This window comes from Dryobates pubescens, chromosome 3 (genome assembly GCF_014839835.1).
Source record: "Dryobates pubescens isolate bDryPub1 chromosome 3, bDryPub1.pri, whole genome shotgun sequence".
Lineage (NCBI taxonomy): Eukaryota > Metazoa > Chordata > Aves > Piciformes > Picidae > Dryobates > Dryobates pubescens.
In genome coordinates, this window is record NC_071614.1 from 45,817,536 (window position 1) to 45,836,847 (window position 19,312).

At 47.5% G+C, this 19,312-nt stretch overlaps 1 protein-coding gene across 1 annotated transcript; it reads left to right on the top strand.

Annotated features, from left to right (window-relative positions):
* The first annotated feature begins 4,451 nt into the window (after nt 1-4,451).
* Nucleotides 4,452-13,321, top strand: LAMP5 (lysosomal associated membrane protein family member 5). The gene is made up of 5 exons (XM_054180180.1): nt 4,452-4,667; nt 4,927-5,058; nt 5,147-5,252; nt 6,745-6,933; nt 13,002-13,321. Exons 1-5 carry the CDS (start codon nt 4,452-4,454, stop codon nt 13,178-13,180), a joined length of 822 nt encoding a protein of 273 aa, XP_054036155.1. The 3' UTR covers nt 13,181-13,321.
* Nucleotides 13,322-19,312: the final 5,991 nt, after the last annotated feature.

Sequence of the window (19,312 nt, forward strand, 5' to 3'; positions counted from 1 at the left end):
CAAAATCTTTAGTTTTGACTGTAATGAATTATAGGGTGGTGGTGTTAGTACCTACACATTTTTAGTAAGTTGTATTTCCTGTAAAAATGTGCATAGTGTAAATATATTTCTGTCACAGCTTATTTAGTCAGAGTCTTATTTCTTTTAAGTGATAGAAGACTCCGGCATTGGTCCTTGCAGCATTACAGAACTACCTGAGCACAGTGTAGCAACACTACCCTGAGATACAGCAACCTGAGTACAGCATAACAGCACTACTGTGACATGCAGCAACGTGAATACAGTGTAGCAGCACTACCTTGAGAATGCAAGCAAGCTTGAGGTCAGTGAAGTCTTTAGGTGTTTGAGGTAGCATTTAAACTACTACTACTAATTCAGAATTCTCATGCTGATGCCACTTCACACATGGAGGCACCTCCTGCTCCTTGCAGTCCATAATGCTTTAAAGACAAGTTGTGTACTGGGAGTAGCTCTTCCTACTCTCTAAGCTCAGCTCGGGTGCTGGAGGGAGCTGGGAGCAGCAGTGTTTTCAGGGCGTGCTGTATGGAATACAGCATCAGAAACAAAGCACCAATTTTTATTCTTTTTTTAATGAAAATGTCTTTTGAAACAGGTCTACTGTAGACAGTGCACTACTATGAGCTGTAATTTACACTGTTGTCTACTGCAGTCATTTCTAGCCAGTAAGGAGAAGCAAATGGCAGGCCACGTATGGAGGACACCAGCTAGTGAAGTGTTGAATATTACTAGTTTTCTTAGGCTCACTTACAGCCTGGCTGGAAGTCCTTGCCTTAGCTGTATAAAGAAATAACTGGAGACAGAGGATTGCCTGTCTTGATTCCCAGGTAAGTATCCTATGCATCAGGGCATACACTGGGTTTAGAAGGCTAGAAAATGCAGCCTTTTTCCAAGTCCATGCTCACTGCTCTCAGCCAGAAGCAAAACATTTATCAAGTCAAAGAGAAAATGTGCTTCTGTGAAACCACATTGCTGAGCAGCCTCAGCTTTACAGGCTTAGCTCCCAGAACTGTTAGGTATTTCATCCATTGGTGATTTAGTATAAAAGCTTAAGACACTAAAATGAAATTAAGTGATTAATTTTGTCAGCTAAGTATTTTGAAATACTAAGTAGTATTTGATTCCAAAGCTATTTGAAGTTTGGTTGCTGATGTAATGAGGTGAGAATTTCCATTCAGATTAAATAGGCTAATCAATTTGAACACTGATACTGAGTTAAAGCAGTTTAATATGTCATTTCCTGTCGGGGTGATGGATTCCACTTCAGTGATATTTCATTGAGGGAAGTGGCAGATTTTCTCTTTCTGAATCTCTTCAGATAAATTCAGTGCAGCTATGATGGGGAGGGTCATTGCCACCCCATCTCACAGGCAGCTCTTTCACTGATAATGTGGAGGTCATTAATTTCAGTGTTTCTGGGGGGTGTGGGGGTGGGGTGTGGGGGTGTGTGTTTAACTCCTGCCCCACTCCACTGCAAACTGCATTGTCAGAGACAAAAAATGCCCCTCGGGACCTGATTTTCTTCACAGACTTAGTTGCCCATGGGCTCCCTGTGAAACTGGCTGCTAGTGGCAGATGCGCACTAGAGTCACTTGGCTGGGAAACCCATTCCTAGGGATGCACCAACAACAGTGGTTCCGGTGCCGCAGCCCCTCTGTCACTACACTCTGCTCCCTGTGAGGAGGCTGGTAAGAGTTACTGCTGTCAGGTAGTTGGGGGCTAACAGGGGCATTTGATTCAGCCTTCAGAAATCCACAAGCAGTCTCTGCAGCTGAGGGGGTAAAGGGCATGTTCCAGGGCTGGCTCCAGGTAATCTGATTTGTGACCATAAATTGGCCCTGATCACAGCATTTCAGGTCAGCTAATGCTGCACTGGCTGCCTCAGGTGAGGCCTTTCTGCTCTCTCCACTTTTGGGGGCTTTCTTGGTGTTAAGAAATCTTAAGCCTTTTCCTTTTTTTGCCATGGAGAGCAGGATAAACACAGCTCCGTAGGCTGGAAGTGGGGATTGTCACTGAAACCTTTTTTTTTTGTTGTTGTGCTCTGCAGCTGGTGGATGCCAGAACACAGTTCTGTGCTGTGGGGCTCAGGGGCTGTGAGTCAGGCTTAACCTTGTCTCTTAACACAGCTGCTCTTTCCCAGCTGCTCCCTGTGGAGCCTCCCTACACAGGCTGGATGCAGGGGTGACTGCTCAGGATCATGCACTTTTCTGGAGCTTTAGAGGCTACCTGGAAACGTCAACAAAATTGGAGACTGAATAGAGGTCTAGAGGAGGAAATAGAGGGTAGTTAAATACTTGAGGTCATCAGAAAAAGACCTGGGGAAGCCAGGCATTAAAATTGCCACAGAAATACAGTCTGTAGCAGTTACAGAGCCTCGTGTAGAAGGTTTTGGGTTTGTTTTTTTTAACCCCTTTATATAGTCCCTTGAAACTGTTATCTGCAGGTTAATTCTGTATCACAGCTGCCACAGGTCTGGCTCTATTTTGGGGAACAGGAATGACTATCATGAAACAGGATAGAGGAAATGTTCAGAGTATATTTAATATGTGCATCAAACAGATGAGGAATTTCAGTAGGGTAGTTATAAAAATCAGTATGTTCTTTCAGCACCTGCTTGTATTTTTAAAGGACCGTTGCCCAGCAGGCACACCCCTCTCAGGTGTGCCCAGAAGCATCTGCCTGCAATCAAAACTCACCTTTCTGCTTGCTTCACAAGGCCCAGGGCCGTTTTCTCCAGACTCCTTTTCCTGAGCTAGTAATGCGAATTGTTACTGACTGAATCCGCATACCGCCACAAGCTCCTGAGATCCCTTTGGCTTTTAAAAGCACAAATCCGTGGGGGAGGGCTCCTGCTCCGTGCTGATCCCGGGATGGTGGCTTTGCAAATGGTAGATATTCGGGTGTGCTCTTGGTCCCGGGGCGAAGGTGGCAGCTCACTAACAGGCCGTAAAAACTCGTAATAAGAGACGGAAAAAATATTTTAACGCCGTCTCGCTCGACGAAAGGAAAAAGCGAAGCCTCGGGGTGCTCGGCGGTGCTCGGCGACTGGGGTGCTGATAGGGCTGGCTCTGCTCCAGGAGCGGCTGGGTCCGGCTGGGCCGGGGCCGAGGTGTGCCCGGCTCGATCCTGTCTGCCACTGTTAATGCCTCGGAACCCCGGGCAAACCGGCATCTCAGCATGCTCTTGCTGGAGGTCCCTCCGCCGGCCCCGGGACTGCTCCACACAAGCACGTCCAGGATTGTTTAATGCACCTTCTCGGTGCTGTAGGACCGCTCCCCTTGGTGCGCGATGGTATGTTTTGTATTACGGTATGTCACAACATCTGAAGAGCTCAGGTGTGCTGATGGTCGTTGACAAAAGGGCACCGAGTTTGCTTCTGACCTTGCCACACAAAAATAGCTGCACGTTTCTTTCTAAATTAACTCAGGGAGCAGGTGTGCGCCTTCACCGAAATTGCGCTCCGTGAGCCGCCAGCGCTGGACTAGATAATCCCTCCTCCACCCCCTCTACTGTCCCGGTTTAGTCGTTCTGCTTCTCCGGCGGGAGTAGCCGCCTGTATGGCCATGGCTGTGCAGAGCTCACCCGAAGTGCCGCCCCGCTCACAGCCCTTGCCTGGAGGGTTCTCGGGGTAGTGCAGCCCCGCCTCGGCAGCATGTCGGGGCGTCCCGCTCTGTGCGCTGGGATCCCCTGGGGATCGCTGAGAGCCCCTCCGCCGGAGTCAGCGCCCCCCCCCTCCCCCCCAACCTAGCGCCGGAGAAGCAGGGAGGTGGGGGGGAATTCCTCCTCCCGGCCCTGCCTCCGCGTACGCGCCGTCTCTCGGCGTGGGTGCCTCCATCAGCTCAGCCGGCAGCTCCCCTCCTCCTCCCCACACACCCACACACTCTTGCCTGTCCCTCCTCCCCGGCACTCCGCAGCACAGTGCTTTTGCAGCAGCTCCAGAGACGGGAGGTGGCTCAGGTTTGGGTGTTTCACCTATTGCTTTGGGGTGTTTGGTTTTGTTTTGTTGTGGGTTGGTTTGTTTGTTTGTTTTGTTGTTTGGGGGATTTTGTTTGTTTTTGGGTTTGGGTTTTGTGTTGTTTTCGGGGTTTTTGTTTGTTTGTTTTTAATTTTGTGTATGTGTGGTTTTTTTCCCTTTTTCTTCAGGGCGCACATTTTCGAAGGAGCAGCAGCAGACACGCTGGGGCCAAACAGCAGGATGGCCGGAGGACGCCTTCCGGGGCTGCTCTTCTTTTTGCGTGAGTATCGCGGTGGCAAGTCGCGACATGGAGCCCTGTCGCGATGAGGCAGCCACTGGCGCTGAGACACCCTCCACGTTGTTCCTGCTTCACCGCCACTGGGTGCCCCATCTCCACTGCCCGCTCTGTCGCGACAGGGACGCCCCGTCGTGACAGTGGAGCTTACTGAAGCGGGCTCGGGGGACGGGAGGGGTGTTAATGCCCTGGTGGTGGCCGGCATTCAGCTCCTCTTCGCCCGCAGACACTCTGGCTCGCCTGGCTGCCGAGCAAGAAGTTGAAAATCTCTCCGGGCTTTCCCCTAACCCCGAAAAGGACATTTTTGTGGTGCGAGAAAACCGGACGACATGTCTCATGGCGGAGTTCGCCGCCAAGTTCATCGTCCCCTACGACGTGTGGGCGAGCAACTACGTAGATGTAAGTGGGGCCCGGTCCCGCGGGATGGGGAGTGTGGGGGCGCTGCGGGGCTCCGGCTTGCAGGTGCTGCAGCCGCGGAGCTACTGCACCTTGTCACGGCAGGACCGGCAGTGCCGGGAGGAAGGGGAAATCCGCCGGTACTTTGGGAAAGTCCTTTATCGTCTCCGAGGATGTTCAGCTGGGGCTGGGGGATCGGGAGTGCTGCTGGCGTCCAGAGAGCCTCCGGGCCGCCCCCTTGAGCCTCCCTGCCCATTTGCAGCTGCTGACGGAACAAGCCGATATTCCGTTGACGCGGGGCGCCGAGATGAAGGGCAAGTGCGGCACCAACGAGTCGGAGCTGGAAATCTCCTGGCTGGAGCAAGCCTACACCCTCAAGCTCTCCTTCCTGAAGGTACGGGACTCTCTTCTGCACTCCCGGCAGCTGGGATGGAGGGTGCGGGTTGGTTTTGCCGGAGTCCTGATCCGCCTTGTTTCAGCAGGAGGGACACAACACGTCCCGGGGTCCGGAGGCCTTCTGGAGGCTCAGCCGAATCCAGTTCACCTATGACACGTCTGAGCGCACCTACTTCAAGGACGCTGTCAGCCGTAAGCGCTGCGGGCCCCTGGGGTTTAAAGAGGGTCTCTCTGATCTGATGAGCCTGGAGCTGGGGCAAGGGACACGTACACCCCACAGGCTACTCACCTAAATGCAGTTTAACAGGAAAAAAGAAACCCCCAACCTGCCCAACGAAGCCAGATCCGGGTGCTCGGTTTAAACAGACATGGGGGGGGGTGTTTATTGTTCTTTTTTGTTGTTGTTGGGTTTTTGTTGGTTTTGTGGTGTGTTTTTATTTTATTTATTTATTCTTGTTTTGAAACACAGTGATTGCTGTGGAGAGAGAGCCCAAGCTCTGTTTGCTGTGCTGCCTGGGGGCCTAAGGGGGTAGGGAGGGGTCCCCCTGGTCTGGAAAAATACGGCCTTCTTTCTTGCAGGAGATGTGTTTTAAGATTAGTTATATTCTCTGTTTTGTTGATGGTTCAATTGGTGGGAAAGCAATGATTTTCCAAGATTATGACAAGGTGCACATCAATATCCATATACCCCCACATGCCTCCACACCAAACAACTTCCTTTTTCTGACTTGATTTCATTTCTTCTGGCTTTCATTTTGTTTTTATTTCATTTCTGCTCAGAAATGACTTGGTTTGCATTGAAAATTTGAACACTTATTTGCAAGACCTTCTTACTCAAGAATTTCAAACTCCAGTGAATGGTACACCAAGAGTTTGTAGCATAAGACACACTGGACACGGAGATATTTTTCCCACTGGTGTTCATACTGTTTATGTCCCTGAAACCCAGTGATAGCCATGCCTCATTCCCCCTCTGCAAATGAAAAACAATGATTGCCCTTCTGTGCTGCTGGAAGGGGATAAAAGGGCTGCAGAGTGGGAGGTGGAAGGCATCTCCCATTCCACCTTGCTGGGCTGCATTTGGCCTTCATGTATAAAACAAATTTAATGTGACGGGAAAATATTTTTCTCAGAATCTATATTTTGATTAAATGGTCATGTTGTATCCTCAGGAGAGGTGTTGGGGCCTGCTTTGCTTTGTTGTAAGGTCCTCAAATTGCATTGCTCCTTCCCATGTGAGCTCAGAGCCAAAGTACAGCTGCAGGAATTACAGCTTCCTGAATGAAGGGAGTATTAGCAGAGTTTGTGGCTGAAACCTGCATGCATATCAATAGAAACTATTTCCCCATATTTATGGACTTAAAGTCCTGTGACATGAGCATGGCTGGCAGTGTTGGAGACAGCTCTGCCTTTTGTGCTGGCAGGAACATGCACTGGGGCCATCCATTCCTACTTGTGGGCAGGCAACCCCAGTGCAGGACCCATCCTGGTTACATGGGGATGTTCTGCCAAAAGCACAGGTGCCACCCCAAAAGAAAGTGCTGCTTTAAGAGTAGTGGAGTGTGCAGCTGTCACATTACACACAGCCCTTGTACCCTTGTGTTCGATCATTAGCTTTGTTCATGAAGTTACAGTGGGCCCCCATGACGGGACTTGACCTCTGCTGTTTCTGCCCCTTGGCCAGCCGGGAAGCACACTGCCAGCTCACACCAGCTCTCTGCCCTGGTCACCCCAGCTGGGAAATCCTATGAGTGCCAGGCGCAGCAAACCATCTCCCTCATCTCCACTGACCACCAGAAGTCTGTGCAGCTCTTGCTGTCAGAAGTCCGCATCCAACCCTTTGACATCACTGCGGATTTTGTTTTCGGTGAAGGTAAGGCGCAGGGCAAAGGCGCGTCCTGCATCCCTGAGATGCTGGTGCTGCCTTTGGGAATGTTGCAATGTACAGTAGGAATTTGTGTCACACTTTTATCCAAGCACCTTCTCTTCTCTCCAGCAGGGTGTCAGAGCAGTCCCCCCAACCCATAGCCTGCCTCTGTGGTCTCCCCAAAGCCCTTCAAATTCAGTCCAAACATGGACTATTATTGCATGTGTGTTGTCTTTGGTAAAGACTCATCTAGTTGGGTTGCCAGCAAGCCACAGAACTACCTCGTTCCTGGGGAGCCCTTCAGGGCTCTTCAGCAGTATGGAAGATGCTTCAGTACAGTTTCAGGGGCTTTTTAGGGTCACTGCACTCTGAGGAAAGTTTGGGGGTGCAGTAGGAGTAATTAATGTTAATTGTTGGTAAAAGAAAATGTGAGTTGGCACACACTGTTCGTATCAAAGGGTTGTACCAAAATCAGCATTGATACTGCTGTGGGGCAGAATGCCTGCAGATTTTGCCTGCTTTTATTCTGAGGAACCTGCAGTGCCCCTCCTCTCCAATGTCCCTCTGCCTTTTCCGTCAGGTTGAATGAGGGAGTGTAAACATGCTCACCTGAATTATGGCTTTGGGACTAGTTCCCTTTTTACAGTCTTAGCAAATTAGTTAACTCCATTATTGTAAGAAGATGCAAATAAAATTTGTAATAGGCAAATCTTTGAATAATGAGCTAGAAAATGGTGGTGTTATTTTCAAGCCTAGCATTAAAACCCTGGGGCTTTATTATTTTGCGTGTGGGAAATGTTTTAGAACACAGTAAAAAACCAGCCCTGACTACAGAGCTGAGCAGTCGTGCTCGTGACTCACATTCCTCTAGCTCGCATAGTAAATACGTGCTATTATGTACGCTGGCTCTAGCAGAGCTCTGCCTGGCTGAATTACTCATGGCAAGGCCACCTGTAGTACCAAGTAGGTTTTATGTGTGGACACAAATCTTTTTTTCTTTTCCTATTGAAGTGGTTCCACATTTTGTATAGGTTACAGGGAGGAAAATGTAGAATGTAGTATGTTCCTATCACTTTTTGTTGGCACATCTTCTTTCTCCTCTTGCAGATTCAGGCCTCCTACACTCAGGGTTTGACTGGGCAGACCTTTGAGTAAAGGGTGTTTAAAATGTGCAGGTCTGGACTTGGTTTTAGCATCTGTATCTCTGTGATACCAACCTTGTCAAGTCTGATAGCCCATAGTTGAAAAAACTAAGCTCAGGGTTCATTGCTAAAAGGAACTGCCTGCCTTTGTTGTGACCACATTTATATCAGTGAAATATTGAATTGGTTTTCCCCCTTTGTGTTTGTAGTTTGTTGGGTTTTTTGTTTGTTTGTCTTTCCTCTGTGAAGTGAGATGACCCTAGTTGGTTTATCAGGCTTTATACGCACATGAGAAATCCTGCATCCTGAGGAAATGACAGTTTTACTGCTCAAGCTTTCTGGGTTTTTTTTGTGGTTGCTCTCATTATTCAATTACACTCCCTCTTATTGAATTCCTCTGAATTTATATAGCAAAGAGCACCTGGAAAGGATGGCCAGAAATGCCTAAGAGGTCATTTTATCAGTGAAGCTTCACCAGGGGCTTCGCTGCTTCACTCGGCAGCATTTCCCCACCGGTACTGCAGACCAGCGTGTCATTGACACATGCGTGGTAAAACATGATCCTTTGTGGGGTCTGAGAATGGCTGCCAATCTTAAATTACAGTAATTACCCTTCTTCTTTTTGGTTCATTAATTTCCCATTAGGTAAAATTCCTATTAATTATGAACAAGCTGCAGAACACTTTAAAATATTTTAGGCTAGAGAAAGAGACCTGCTAGAGCAGCAGAACTGCTGGGCCGTGGGAAGGTCAGGACCCCTTCACCACAAAGAAACGGGGGGAAAGATTTAGCCATTAGTCCTGACACTGTCCTGTCTGGGGATACATTTTAAACCTTGTAGGGGGTGATTGCATCGCTTTTGGTTTTTTATTTTGGTGCTTAAATTTGTGCTAGAACGTTTGGGGTTTGGTTGGGGGAGTGTGTGTGTTATTGTTTTGGGGTTATTTTTTGTTGTGGTTTATTTGGTTTTGTTTGGGTTCAGTTGGTTGGGGGTTTTTTTTGGGGGGGTGGGGGTGTGTGTGTTTGTTTTTAAGACATTGCTTCTGAACCTCACAAACACATATATAAGTGTGTAATTTTCAATTTTCAATGCAGAAGCAGCAGAGCTTAGGAAACACTCCTGGTTTTAACAGGGAAAATGTATGTACGTTTTTCAGCTTTAAGGATCAGCAAAAAGAAAGCTGGATCAAGGGGGTGTGAGGAAAACATTTCAGTTCTGAAAAAAACTGCAGAAATAGTCAATTCTGTTGTCTTCAGTAAAAATAATGCATAGCACTAATGCAAAAGGATATGAAGAATTAAGGACCAGGATGCTAGGAGAGCTCATCGCCCTCTGACCCCCTCCTCCAGCCCAACAAGGGCCACACTTTCTCGAGGGTTCTTGGCACAAAGTAGCTCCTCTTCCTAAGTTGTGCTGCCACACTTGGAAAAAACACCCTTTAAGCTAATTGCTTGTAAACCCTCATCTTAATAGCTCCAAACTTCAGCCCATCTTAGCAGCCACAGCAGCAGCTGTTTTTCCATCCCTCAAAGGAACCCCTGCACCGATCCTCAGGCTTATGGTCGTGACTGCGGGAAACAGCTGCTATTTTTTTGCTGTGCTGCTATTTGTTCTGCAGAAGGATGCTGAAACAAGAAAATGGGCCTGTTGGGTGGTTTCATAGCCTAGTGCTGAAATTGGACGAGCACTCACCATAGAAACCGTGGCGGTGTGTGAGCCTAGGTGCTGCAAGGTGTTGGAGGAAGCGCAGCACAAAAGAACAATGAGAACGTACATAAATGTCTCCTTTGTATCTTCCTGCAGCCTGCAGGGTGGCATCCCTCCAGCAAAGGGGTGACCCCACTGGGTTGGGGAATGCACCAAAATGCCCAGCACCACCTGAACTGTGCATGTAGTTAAAATTTGCCAGGAACCTTTTTGCTTTCCTGGACTGAGGGTAAAAGTCGGGGATTTAGGAAATCTTTAGATCCCTGTGGCCCAAAGTAAAATACACAGGCAATTTTGATGGGAAGGGCTTTTTTTCCTGCAGAAGGTATTGATTTAAAACACAGCAGTTCTCAATGTGGCAGTGTTTCATTTGTTGTGCATCAACCAGCACATTTGCCCGTGTTGTGCTTAATGTGGTTAAGCATCTGAATTTGGGTCTGCTGTGGACATCATGCAAAACCTTCTCCACTCCTTGCCTCCCCCTTTGCTTTTTTCTTTGCTGACAGATAGGAATGATACTTGTTACCTACCTTCCCCACAGTGCAGTGGACCTCAGTGTCTGCACAATGTCTGTTGAAGTGAAAAATGCTGTGTAAATGTTTAAGTACATTGTCATAAATGTGAAAGTATTTTTGTTGTTATATTAATCTTAAAATGCAAAACTCATCCTCCTAGCCAGTATCTGCAAATGTGGTTTTGCCTAGCACTTGTGCCTCTGTGCTGGGTCCCTTCCATTCCCACTGTGGCCTCTGAGACCAGACTTCGGTGATGTGCTCCAATAGGAGAAGTGGATGTGTCTGATGAGGAAGAGGTGTTGATAAGGCAGGAGGTGTCTGCTCTATAAGGCTGCCTTTATCTTTCTGCCTAGGGTGGTGCAGCTGGGTTTCTGGGTGTGCTGCCTCTGGAGCCTGCTGCCTTTCATTTGCTGACTTTTTACTTTTTTTTTTTGGGGGTGTCTTTTAATCCTCTTTAAAATGTGTCAGCATAAAGAATTATTTTCCTTGGCTGCTTGCAAGAACTGACACCTTTTTGAGTTGTAACTCAGTTAAATACAGCCACGTCTTTTCTGTGGACACCAGAGTTTTGGTGTGTCCTCTGGCACATTCCGTGCCTTCCTTTGGCAAAAGCTGGGAATACAGACATTGCAAGCAAGTGCAATTGGTGCATCAGCACACCCCAGCCTGTCAGACTGCAGCTGCATGGTGAGTGCACAGGAATTACTCTAGCACAGAACCTTCCTGTGGGATGGGTGCTGCTTGGTATTAGCATGTGGATTCAGGGGCTCAGAGCACCCCTAGCCCCAGGGCACTGCCTTCTGCATGGCTTCTCCTGCAGTCTGATCTGGGGATGCCAAGCTGTCCCTGTGCCTTGGTATTATGAGCCTGATCAGGCCTTGGTATCCTAAATGGGGAAACATTTTATAAAGCTCTGGAAACCCAGTTTTAGGAACTAAATAATAATCAGAGGGATTTTTCACTCTTCTTACTATGAACAAACAAAACCCCTGCATTGCAGCAATTGCTGAATTGCTTGTAACAGTCCTGGTGATTAATCACTCCTCTGGTGAAACAGTGAGCAACCTGAACCGAAAAGGACATTTTCTTTGTTCAATTACATTTCACTTTGGCTTTTTTGTTTCACTTCATTCACAGCTCACGATGTTTCCTGATGGCATCACTGTAAGCCCGGTGCTGGGGGGTGCCGCAGCTCCCAGGGGTGCCGGCACCAGTGATGTCCCTGCTGTCACCTCCTGTCTGGGCTGGAGGTGTCTGGGTTTTTCTTGCTCTTTGTCTCATGCCTCTAGGTTTGAGGAGCTTTTCCCATTCATGGTTATCACTGCATCTTGCAATTAGCTGCCTGGGTAACCCTTCTGGATTGTCTTTGGTGACAGCAGGAATTAGTGGTGTCCTGTGTATCTGCTCATCTAACATGCAGCCATTTTTGGGTTTCTCCCTCCTTGTTTTTTTATAAGTAATTGCTCTTTGTATTGTTTTCATCACAATTCTAGTACTATGAAGAAGATGATCTAGAGACAAGAGCAGTGTCTGTCCTGTACCCCATAACATTTTTTCCCCCCCTGACTTGGCATTTGAATTCTTTTTGGTCTGGCAGCCCCATCCTGGCAGCATTGGCTCTGCCTTTCTATCAGCACAGATAAGCAACACTCCCATGGGGGGAAAAAAAGTCAATCATGAATCTGTCATTCAGGCCTGCAGTGGACTCTGGAGGTATAAGGGAGCTGAACTGGCATTACCAGTGTTAAAGTGTTTCATGATCTTGGTGGCCTTTGCAAGCCAAACAGAGAAGTGTTTTCCTGTTGTAGCTGTGGCTGTTATTACTATTATATTCTAGTGGTTTATTGCACTGTGATGGGGACTCACAGGCCAGAGGAAAAAACACTTGTGTTCCTTCTGCTTATCCTTTGCCGTAGTTAAGAAAAAAATGAGGGGTCCCAGCATGCTTCTTGACCGCAAACATGCATGTGCTCTGCCAGTGCTGGTAAAGTTCTCATGAGGAGCTCACAGAGATGCAGGAGATCATGGTAGATCTCTCTCATCTCTCAAGGCATGTTTGATCTCAGTCAACCTGCAGATAGAGGGTGGGGGGGAAGTCTTTTAACAGTGAGCAGGATAAGTCTGATGCAGGATAACTTGAGGAAGACTTGAGGGCTTATGATGGAATATTTATCGACTCTGTACTAAATAAAGCAGATCTTTAGCCACAGTCAGGAAACTTTTCTTTTTGCTGTCCTGTTCCCAGCAAGGCCATTGCTGTACAGATGTGGCAAAGGCCTGAAAAGGAACTTTGGGCATGAAGGATTCTTTGCCTGTCAAGTTGGCTGGTTCAACAGATATTAACACTCCCTCCAAACCCTGCATTGTGATGGTGATTTTACTTTCTTTAAAGCAGATGATTTTCTCCCTGGGACTGCAATGACAATTGCTGGCCGTCTTTGCTGCTGCAGTTCTTCTTGCTGTGCAGGGACCCCCAGCACAGAGCTGCAACTCCAGGGAGGTCAGATATTACTATTGCAGCAGTTCAGATCTGAAGTGGCTTATTGATTTCTCTCTTTCCTTCTTTCTTTCTTTTTTCTTTCTTTTTTTTTCTTTTTTAAATGATTTTCTTGGGTTTTGGTGGTTACTTTGGTCTTTCTTTGTGGTGGGTTGGTTTGTTTGGTTGGTTTGTGTTTGGTTTGGTTTGGTTTGGTTTTTCTTTCCCTGCAGAACACAAGTGCCCAGTGGACCAGAGGGAGCAGTTAGAAGAAACCTTGCCTCTGATTTTGGGCCTGATACTGGGGCTGGTTATTGTGATAACCCTCTGCGTTTACCATATCCACCACAAGCTGACAGCCAACCAAGTGCAAATTCCTCGGGACAGATCTCAGTACAAACACATGGGATAGGGGAGAGGATCAAGCAGTGCAAACATTTCAGGTAGAAAAAGCAAAAGCACTTTTTTCTAAAGGTTTGGAGTGGGGCAAGAGATGGTATTCACAACACCTAACCCTGGGTATTTCATAGAGACACACAAGGTTAGGTTTTAACATAGTACAGAGAGCTGGCTCTGTAAGAAGGCTCAGCATCTGATTTGAGGAGGGCCTGTGGCAGTAAGTGGTATGAATACCTTCTTAAGCAGTTAGGCTGATCAGCTGGAAATGGAAATGCTTCACATATCAAAGTTTAACATGGGGGCAAAGTTAACTTTTTTGTTTGTCTGGGGTTTTTTGTTTGTTTTTTAATTTCCCTCAAGTGACTCTTACGCATGTACTGCTCTTTGGCAGTGTTCAGCCCTCTCCGTTATGTCCCATTCAGGGAGCAGGGCTGGGGGATAGAGCCATTGCATGTAAGGCACCTAATGAAGGGAATCAAACCTCATTCCTGATGTTTGCACTCATGATAAGGAAAGGATGAAGGTGTTGCAGGTGTGGCCGGGGGGGGGGAGGGGGGAAGGGGAGAAAAAGCTGGTATAAACTGGAGTAACTCCAGTGGAGCAGACTGTAGCCAGCTGAGGAGCTGATCCCACGGTTGAGACTGAGTGAAGAAAATTTGGTTTTGCTTCTTAAGCCACATCTGAACTAAACTATAAAGATAGTAAAAAACAAACAAACAAAAAAAGGTATTGTTGCAGACATTCTAAAGTGCCATGCTACTGCAAGTCAACCGAGAAATGCTTCTGGCTGGACATCCTGCACGTATTGTGATTGTCGTTGAGATGTTACATTGCTACCTGCAACCGATGTTTTCACAATGAAACAAAAAAGCACCCAGTAATGTTGAAGTTACTATGCAGATTATTCAGGTATAATCTAATGTAACAGAAACAAATACAAGGGAACCTTCAAAATCTGTCCTTAAATGTAGACAATTTTTAAGATTAATTAAATCATACACATATATAATGCTTGATTTGCTGCCTTATTTTGAAGTGATGGAATGCTTTTTACTAACTCCATGATACTGGTGCAAAAATGCAGTGTCTGAATGGTTAATTAAATCTAGGATTTGTTCTAGGAATGTTTTTAGTGCAAAGGGTTTGGTGAAGATGTGGTGGCTGCTTAGTATTCTGTAATTGACTGGTTATTTCTGATATTATTTCAGTCTCTTGGCTGTTTTTTCCTTACGTGTTTTGTGCACAATGACACATTTTGTTCTGGTCCCACCTAGTTCGCTCTGAAACCTTTGACTCCAGTGTTACTGCAACAAGAGTTAGTCCAGACCTGTTAGTTTAGGGTATAGAAAACACCACCTTGAACTGATCCAAAGAGGGACTCATGCAGACTGTCTTCTTTCAGCTTGAAACATGGTAATAAGCAAAGGAAAACAGTAATTTCAATGTTGAGAAATGCAAGAGGAGAAAATGAACTGTGTTGTGATGCTGTGGCCTCCTTCACGATTTGTGGTTTGGTTTTGTCTGTTTTTCATGAAGGTGAATGCAGCGAGAGCTTTCTTTAGTCCATCTTACACAGAAATGAGACAGGAATCGGCTCTACTTCTTATTTTCTCATCTGGATGTAGGAAGCAAAATTAAGCACTAACGAGGCTTGTGGGGTTGCCCTTTTCTTTTAAAACTTCAGTGAAAAGTGTTCTGGGCAGGCTCTAGGCTGCCACTGCCTACATGGAGCTGATCATTATTAAAAAAAAAAAGAAGAAAAGGTTCTTTTAGAGGCAGCTGGAGAAAGCTGTAGGCAGCAGGAGAGTGAATAAAAGGATTAAAGGTTCATTCTTAATAGAGGGGGCGCATAGTTAGCAGCTTTGTCCCACCTTGCTCTTATCTGCCCTCCAGCCAGCTCCTGTCAGCCTGGAACTCCCAGCTTCTGTAACCAACATCTCCCCAAAAAGAGTAGAGGAACTGCAGATGCCAAAGGAGCTCCTTCCCCTTCATAGTAATTTATCTTCTCCATATACACTTGGGCCAAGGCAGCTGCAGGAAAGAGCTGTTGGGTTGGCATGGTTGTGCAGGATGGGGATGGAAAGTGCACCAAACTGGTGACATCTCAGTCAGCAGGAGGCTAGTTCCCACCCAGCCAGTCTGGTGTCAGTAGAAGCAATTTCTGATGGTTCACTTGAGTGTAATTAAATATAAAGGATTAAATACAAAGGAGTTGGGTATTGTCTGTGAAAAATAGGGGAAAAGAACTTTGTGGCTTTAAACAAAGGAGGATCCTGGTTTTCCCCTGTGCCATGCTTCTCTAGGAGAGATGCTTCTGTTTCCTTCTCTTTCTACATATGTTTGGATATCAAACCTTTAAATGGGTGGTATGAAAGAGCTGCTTCCCTTCTGCTTGCCTTTAGTAGAAGCTTGACAGAGATAAGGAAATGCACATCACAGCAGTCGTATGTGGTTTTGATTTCTGATTACCCCCAAATTTCTCAGCCAGTGAAGGGATGACCATAGCAGTAGTGGACTTGGCATGTCTCAGCTTCCTTCCATGACCCCTGGATGCATCCAGCCTTGCACTGTGGGTGTTGCATAGCTGGTGGCACATGCAGGGTAGATGTAAAGTACTCCTGAGCATGCAACCAAGTCTTAATGTCCCTTTCTCTTGGTTTCCTGCTTTTACTTCGTGTGATAGCATAAGCCATCAGTGGCAACTCCATTTGCACTAATAGTTTCTTATACCCTAGAGAAATTGTACTTGCTCTGCAGAGTGGTTTCGCAGGAAGGATCATCCACAGCTGAGGGGCTGAGAGATACTTCTTAAACCCCACTGCTCTGCAAGCGCAGCATTCGACAGGTTGCATTTAACCTTTCTTAGCCTCTCTTGGAAGTCACAGTTCAGGGTTTACAAGGAGCTCTTTGAAGGCAACAAAACTTGGGAATTGGCTTACCTGTCTTTAGTGTCGCTCTTAGGAGAGGCAGTGGCTGGTGGGTGAAGCTACTGGCTGAGTATTGTCTCCAGGCTGATTTTTGGAGCAGTTCATAGTTTGGTGTCTTAGTTCAAGTAAAGCTGCTGGTCAGTTTTAGCCCCTTGTAGATCATGTTGCTTTGCTGTTTGCAGAAAAGGAGCAGAACCTGCATGGTCTATCAGGGAGACTAAAACATCTACATGTATTTGAGATGGAAAAGTTCTAATTTATGGTTGCCATTGCAAACTAATTTTAATTCAGCCTGCAGTGACACCTGCAGCCTGTGCCCCCTGCATCAGGACTTGTTCCCTCAAACAAAAGAGGAGGGTAATTGTTACTGGTGGTTCCCTTCTGAGGGGAACAGAGGGCCACAGGGAAGTCTGCTGCCTCCCTGGAGCCTGGGTCAGATGTTACCAGAAGGTTGCCTAGTTTGGTACAGTCCTCTAAGTACTATCCCTTGATAGTTATGCAGGTATGGAGTGATGATGTTGAAACCAGAGGTCCAAAGGGAATCAAAATGGACTTCAAGGCTCTGGGAGAACTGGTTGAGGGGTCAGGGCCACAGGTAATTTTTTCAGCAATACCCTTAGTTGCAGGAAGAAATACTGAAAGGAACAGGAAAGCAGGTGTGGCTCAGAGGGTGGTGCTACCAAAAGAATTTTGGGGTTTTTGATCCTGGGGAACTTTCTGTGGCACCAGGTCTGCTAGCGACACACAGAGTACATCCTTCCCAGAGGGGGAGAAAGATCCTAGCACATGAGAATGGCCTATCCCCCAGAGGGAAAAGGGTTCTAGGAAGGGAGTTGGCAGGACTCATTGACAGGGCTTTACATTAGATTTGAAGGGGGAAGGGGCTAAAACCAGTTGCCACAGACAGGAGTCTGAGGGTGGTAAGCTGGAGTCAGGGGTGAAACCAGCAGCCCAGCTGAAGTGCATGCACACTAATGCATGCAGTATGGGTAACAAGAGGAGCTGGAAGCCTTGTTACAGGAGGAAAGTTATGATGTAGTTGCCATCACAGACACGTGGTGGGATGACTCACATGACTGGAGCACTGTAATTGATGGCTACAGGCTCTTCAGGAGAGACAGGAGAGGAAGAAAGGGTGGAGGGGTGGCCCTGTACATCAGGGAGGCTCTAGATGCCATGGAACTAGAGATCAAGGATGATCAGGTTGAGTGCCTGTGGGTGAGAGTAAGAGGGAAGGCCAACAAGGCTGACAGACCACCCAACCAGGATGAAGAGGTTGATGAGTATTCTATAGGCATCTGGAGGCTGTCTCAAGATCACCAGACCTTGTTCTTATGGGTGACTTTAACCTGCCTGATATCTGCGGGGAACTTAACACAGCAGAGAGGAGGCAGTCTAGAAGGTTCTTAAGAGTGCATGGAGGACAGCATCCTATCCCAGCTGCTGTGTGAGCCTACCAGGGGTAAAGCTTTGCTTGACCTTCTTTTTACCGATAGGGAAGGGCTGGTGGGAGATGTGGTGGTTGGAGGCTGTCTGGGGTCCAGTGACCATGAGATAATTGAGTTTTCAATATGCAGTCAAGCTAAGAGGGGCAGCAACAAAACCTCTGCTCTGGACTTCCAGAAGGCAGACTTCAGGTTACTCAAGGAACTAACTCAGAAGGAACCTTGGGAAACAGCCCTTAAAAACAAAGGAGCCCAGGAGGGCTGGACCTACTTCAAGAAAGAAATCTTGAAGGTGCAGGAACAGGCTGTGCCAATGTGCCAGGAGATGAACCGCCAGGGCAGATGGCCAGCCTGGATGGGCAATGAACTTCTAAAGCAATTAAGGGATAAAAAGAGGGTGTATCATCTTTGGAAGGAAGGTGAGGTAACCCATGGAATGTTCAAGGATGTTGCTAGATCAGGTAGGAAAAAAATTAGAGAGGCTAAAGCCCATTTAGAGGCTAGACTGGCCTCTGCTGTGAAGGACAACAAAAAGTGCTTTTATAAATATATTAATGGCAAGAGGAGGAGCAAGGACAACCTCCACTCCTTGGTGAAGATGGAGGGGAATATAGTAACTGAAGATGAGGAAAAGGCAGAGGTACTTAACACCTTCTTTGCCTCAATTTTTAATAGCAGATGTAGTCAGGGAGCAGTATAGTTCCCCTGTGATCCAGGAGGAAGCAGTTAAGAGACCTGCTCAGCCACTTGGATCCCCACAAGTCCATGTGACTGGATAGAATCCATCCTAGGGTGCTGAGGGAGCTGGCAGATGAGCTGGCCAAGCTGCTCTCCAGCCCCAGATAACTGGAAGCTGGCCAGCATGATGCCCATCCACAAGAAGGGCCAGAAGGAGGACCCAGGGAATTACAGACCTGTCAGCCTGACCTCAGTGCCAGGCAAGATTATGGAACAGGTCATCCTGAGTGCAGTCACACAGCACCTACAGGATGACCAAGGGATCAGGCCCAGCCAGCATGGATTTAGGAAGGGCAGGTCCTGCCTGACCAACCTGATCTCCTTCTATGATAAGGTGACCACCTGGTGGATGTGGGGCAGGCTGTGGATGTAGTCTACCTGGACTTCAGCAAGGCCTTTGACACCACAGCAAACTCCTGGCCAAGCTGTCAGCCCATGGCTTGCACAGCAGCACTCTGCACTGGGTTAGGAACTGGCTGGAGGGCTGAGCCCAGAGAGTGGTGGTGAATGGTGCCACATCCAGCTGGCAGCCAGTCACTAGTGGTGTGCCCCAGGGATCAGTGCTGGGCCCAGTACTGTTCAACATCTTTATTGATGATGTGGATGAGGGGATTGAGTCCATCATCAGTAAATTTGCAGATGACACCAAGCTGGGGGCAGGTATTGATCAGTTAGAGGGTAGGAGAGCTCTGCAGAGGGACCTTGACAGGCTGGACAGATGGGCAGAGTCCAAGGGCATGAGGTTTAACACATCTAAGTGCTGGGTTCTACACATAGACCCTAACAACCCCATGCAGTGCTACAGGCTGGGGTCAGAGTGGCTAGAGAGCAGCCAGGCAGAAAGGGACTTGGGGGGTACTGGTTGATTGTAGGGTGAATATGAGCCAGCAGTGTGCCCAGGTGGCCAAGAAGGCCAACGGCTTCCTGACCTGCATCAGGAACAGTGTGGCCAGCAGGAGCTAGGAGGTCACACTCCCCCTGTACTCAGCACTGTTTAGGCCACACCTTGAGTCCTGTGTCCAGTTCTGGGCCCCT